Here is a 5,511-nt window from a genome sequence, read left to right as displayed (position 1 = left end):
TAAATGGCAAATTCCAGTATTTATGCAACAATACAAGAGCTGCAGCCATATTGGTTGTCAGTCAGCTTTTCTAGAAATAGATATAGAATTCTTAATACGGGAGGAGTCAACCCAAAGATTTATACTTACTGGTAACAGGTATATTAGAGGGTGTTCACTTTCAAGATAATTTTTTAGTTAGTAGGGTCCCCTAATTATAAGATGATGATAACAGGGTGTCCTGCTGCTAGGACCCTCAACTGTCATCTGAGAAGGAACAAAGCTGCAAGTGTTAATTTCCCTGCAGCTCCCCCACAGGGGAAATTAAGCATTACGCAGTTCTCCTTAAAATCAAGGATCTGTCTGTGTAATACATAAACATGCTCGGTCCTCCAGGTCAGTCTGCAAAGTTTTTACTATGAGGACAGACCTGAAAAAAAGGAATTTTATTCCACTTCTGGTCATACTTGCATCTCCCAATTTGCTTAAAGTGACCCTGACAACATAAAAGAAGAAAAAAATCCTGTAACCAGGAGAGCATGCAGCATCTGGAGGATGAGATAGCAGTTGTATAGTGTTGTTTACGTTAATGCTGTGAGTCCCCCTCCCCCCCAACTTTTGACACCTAAATCTCAAATCTTTTCCTTGAAAAATAAATATCACCTAAGTAGGCTGCAGTTCTTAAAACATAATATCAAGATGCAGCAGAGCTGAATTGGTAAATTACTTGTAATATTTGTTAAAGACATGTCTGTTTTAGTAAATACCTCTATTCCTCATTATATAACAATTCTGCAGCATCTTTTATTAGAACTCTGCGTCCCTCTGTTATTCCTCCTAGAAATGTATGAATAAATTGACAACTGGGTGTTACCAATTGGGGGTGTGTCCCTACAAAGACTGAGACTGCCCAATCAGTGCTGATAGTGCTAGACTGTGCCCCTTTGACAAGGGGAATAATAACGCCCAGTTGTCAATCTTTTCATAGATTTCCGTGAATAATAACCGAGGAACAGCACAACACAGAGTTGTTATTTCATGTGGAGAATAAAAGTATTTACAAAAACAGACATGTCAGGAGAGGAGACAGCTATTGCATGCAGTCCTATGTTAAACCACCATTGTAATGTCACAATGGTTTGTGCCTATGTTAACTTTTCAAACTCAGCTCTACTACATGAGAATCTCAGTGCTGATGCATCTTTCCTAAAAATGACAATTCATTGCATTTTCATTAACAAAATAATATTTCTTTATTTAAACAAAAATGAAATAATTAAAAAAACTTCAGGCGCTTGTGGAAAACGCCTTCTAATTAAATTCACATCAGTTTACACTGTGCCTTTAAGTGGTTGCTATATGGCTGAATGGGTCATAAAAAACCAATGTGTGGTGCTGAGCAGATGGTACATAAAATGAATATTTACACTGCTCATCACAGGTTCTAAGAAAATCTCTGCGCTGTCATTGTGTGCACACAGTTTATATAGAACGTGCATATATACAGATGTAGCAGAGCAGAATGTGTCACTGGGTTTTATCCTTTGTTCACCTTGATAACACAGTAGTCTTACCTGCAGTCCTGTGTAACACTGCCTATAAAACATTGTGAAATTACAATAAGATCATTATGTGCCAAATGACAAAATCGACTCTGCTGCATCTGTACAATACATGAAGGTCAACATTGTAACCCTGGGAGTGAAATATCATGATCCAGGTTTGTAAAATGGTGTGTAATCATGTTTCATGTTTAGAAAAGCAGTTACAACATTTTTCTTTAGTGTTCTGACATTTTATTTATTGCACAATATACAGATGTAGCAGAGCTTAGTGAGTTATCTTACACAAATCAATGCGATATCTGTGCTTTTACATAAGACTGTAAGTAAACCTTAGCTCAGTGAAAAATCACACAGTAGAAACAGGTGAATGACATGTTGAGCTCTGCTACATCTGTATATCCAAACATTGTGGGACATTCTAAAATACATAATCAGTAATTCATCCAAACAAATAGCTTTAGTCAGAAGTGTTCTCATGTGGTGAAGAATTTTTTTTTTTCACATTCCCTCTACCCCTCATTCAGATTTTTTAAGCGGCACTTAAAGAACAGTATAAAAAAAACAGATGACAAATACATTTTATATCCCATAACAGTTATAATTGTATTCAAAAGAGGAAGATAAAAACAAAGTTATACAAGAAGTATCTTAAATAATTGCTTGTGTCGTACCTTTCTTAAAATAAAATAAAAAGTCTTGGATACAAATGTAGCAGAGCTGAATTGGTCATTTTATTATTTCTTTCATGCACCATAATAACCTACCTAGATTTAACTGCAGAAACCCACAGCTACTGTGGCATATCATAAAAACACCAGAGTTGTGCCAGTTCTGCTACATTGACATACTCAACTCTGCTACATCTGTATAAACAATGTGCAAGACACAAGCATATCCTATATGCATTTCATATAAAGGTGTGTTTCTTTAAATATAAATGATAGATTCTATAATAAGATCTTGATGGTCTTAGACACATCCTACTGGTTGAAGGTCTCAAGAAGGTCCCAATCACTCAGCCATAATAAATAAGTCTTGGTTCCTCTACAGTCTCTGTGGGATGTTAGTAGCGCTGTTCTGTAGAGCTGCTTGGTAGGAGGTCATATCTGCCATTGTATATCACAGCTCCAGGAGGGTAACATATAACATCAGGTTCAACAGGGTTGAGGGGCACCATGCCATGACCTTGCTCATCCTGCTCTGGTTTGGTGGTAGCAGTGAAGGGTCGCATGTTTGTAAGTGAAGGAGAAGTCATCCTCCAGAAGAGGTTCTTCAAGGCTTTGCGAAACTCCCTGCGCATCAAGCAATAAAGAATGGGGTTCAGGCAACTATTGGAGTGTGCCAAGCAAACGGTGATGGGGAAAATGTATGCCTGAGTGGTGAAATACTCATAACCAAACTGGACAACATTCAGCTTGATCAGGATCCCCCATGTAGTCAAGGCATGGTTGGGTAGCCAACATAGAAAGAAGGACAAGACAACAATAGTCACTGACTTGGTCACCTTAGACCTCCTCTTGGTACTGGAAGAACTTACATTTCTATCACTGATAAAACGAACCAGAAGTAGGTAACAAATCGTTATGATGGCTAAAGGGATGACAAACCCCAGAAGAACCTTCTGTGCATGGTAGAGCCCCAACCAGAACTGGGCATTGCCATTATTGACTGGAAACTTGACCAAGCAGAGGACCTCACTGGAGACAGTTGCAGTCGTAGAGAAAATGGCATTGGGCAAAGATGCAACAATTGCGGAGACCCAGATCAAGACACTCACCCACTTAGCCGAGCATCCTATAGGTCTGCGCTTTGATTTCAGCGCTGAAGCCACAGAGTAATACCTGGCCACACTCATAGCCGTGAGAAAGAACACACTGGCATACATGTTCATGGCAGTCACATAGGACACAATTTTGCACATGGCTTTTCCGAACAACCAGCTGAAGTCCAGGGCATTTTCCACAGCCCAGAAGGGTAAAGTCAATACAAACTGGAAATCTGTGACTGCCAGGCTAGTCACGAAGAGGTTAATAGAAGATTTCTTCCATCCTTGCTTGGTCTTCATAAGATACAATACAAGGACGTTACCTACTAGTCCAAGAGCGCACACCACAGAGTACACGATGGAAATCATGATCCTTACTATGGCCGAGCTGTCTCCAATGATATCAGATTTCTCAAAGTTAAAGCCCCTGAAGAAGTCTTGTAGGGATTCATTGCTCCTGTTAAATTGCTTCTCCTCAAAGAAAAGTGGAAACATCCCCAGCAGATCGCTCTGATCTGCCTCCTGCATGATCGCTGCTACTGAGCAGTTAAATCCCATCCCATGATACAAAGACTAAAGTGAAGTCCTGGTTGGTATCCTCATCTGCAGTCAGTCAATCTATACAGGCAATGATGACTACTCACAGTCCAATGCATCTCCAATGATGATCATTCTGAGTTGCATCCAATTTGAAGCAATCATGTAAGATCCTTCCTTTGATGGTGGAATAAGCTGCAGAGAGTCCATTAAAGTCAATGGGGAGAGCTGCAGAAGAAGCTGTGATCAGCTATGCACAGCCATAGGTGTCTATTCACCGGTGAAGAAGAAAGTCTGCATGACTTCTTCATGTCTCCAACTTATATTTCATGTTGAAGCCTCGTCATTGAAGTGCTAGCCCTGAACTGGAGCATGCGCAGTAGCTGCTGTAGCTGTCCAGGGTGCTGAAAACACCATTGCAATGAGCTGAAGTGACAGGTGCTCTCCATGGTGCTGATCTGCTGCCTCTAGAGGACACACATGTAATAACACAGACAGTGCTGCTGTTATTTAGCTAATATATGAAATAGGGGAGGGGAGGGGGTGCAATGTAAATAGTCCTTGTCGTGGCTATGAAGTGATATGAGGAACTCATAATAACATTTCATGTGATTAGCAGGGTTGGCATAACTCCAGTGTGGTTTTTTTCTCTCTCTAGGTTACATATGATGCAGTGAATCGTGCAATATAATAGAGGGCAGTCTAAATATTTATCACAGACTTGCAAATGTGTCAAGGATTTATTTATAGTTTATAGAAAAAACTGGAAGATCAAAAAATAAAAATAAATCTCAAATGGCCACTAGGGGGAGATCAAGTTCCTGGAAATAGCTATTTTCTGAGAGAGAGGGGGGGGGGGGGTGTCTAGGAATTTGCAGATTGTGGATGTATTTTTATGTTGTTACAGGTCAAGTTTTATGATTATTACAAAATGATAATAATCCAGAATAAATGAAGTTGCACTGGTTTTAGGATGATATTAAAAATGTCCAAAGGTAAAGTCAAAGGTAAAGTAATAAAAATGAATGGATATGAACAAGACCATCGCTTTATTTCTCATTATTTATATAGCACCAACATATTCCGCAGCGCTGCACAGACATTGTCATCACTCAGGTCAGTCCCTGTCACACAATCTAAATTCTCTTCCTTACTTAAAGGGGTCTTCCTGTTTCAGTAAATAAAGGCTATTCTTTGTGTAATAAGAAGTTATACATTTCAAATACAATTCAAGATTTTCAAGCTCTCTGCTTGCTGTCATTCAATAGGAACCTTTATGGTTTACTTTAAATTGAAACAAATCTGACCTGGTCATTGGATGGACACAAAGGTGCACAGCTTGTGACAGCTATCAGAGTTCTGTCCTTGTCCGTGCACCTGTGTGTCCATCACATAACAGGAATTGATACAGCAAACAGTGATCTGGAAAATTGAATTGATATAGAAAGACTACCCGTTCTCTGATTGGGAACAAACTGTCAATGAGATATTTGCTGTGGGCTCAGCAGCTGTAAACCCAGCAATCAGGAATTATGGCTAGGGGGACTAGTGTCCGCCCGCAGGAGAACCGTGGTATTACATTGCCACATTTAAAGGGATATTACCTTCTCAAAAACTGACGGAATATTGCTAAGATATGCGATCACTTTATGTTTATGGTGGTCA

The 5,511-nt window shown here is 39.6% G+C and overlaps 1 protein-coding gene across 1 annotated transcript; it reads right to left on the bottom strand.

Annotated features, from left to right (window-relative positions):
• Window positions 1-1,207: 1,207 nt before the first annotated feature.
• RXFP3 (relaxin family peptide receptor 3) lies at window positions 1,208-4,254 on the bottom strand. Its single transcript, XM_075854992.1, has one exon. It carries the CDS (start codon window positions 3,865-3,867, stop codon window positions 2,608-2,610), a length of 1,260 nt encoding a protein of 419 aa, XP_075711107.1. The 5' UTR covers window positions 3,868-4,254; the 3' UTR covers window positions 1,208-2,607.
• Window positions 4,255-5,511: the final 1,257 nt, after the last annotated feature.

Source organism: Rhinoderma darwinii, chromosome 1 (assembly GCF_050947455.1).
Source record: "Rhinoderma darwinii isolate aRhiDar2 chromosome 1, aRhiDar2.hap1, whole genome shotgun sequence".
NCBI lineage: Eukaryota > Metazoa > Chordata > Amphibia > Anura > Rhinodermatidae > Rhinoderma > Rhinoderma darwinii.
This window is presented reverse-complemented; position numbering and strand designations above follow the sequence as displayed.

Bases quoted from the DNA above. Each gene is read 5' to 3' on its own strand.
- RXFP3 (XM_075854992.1), bottom strand. From the start codon at position 3,867: ATGGGATTTAACTGCTCAGTAGCAGCGATCATGCAGGAGGCAGATCAG.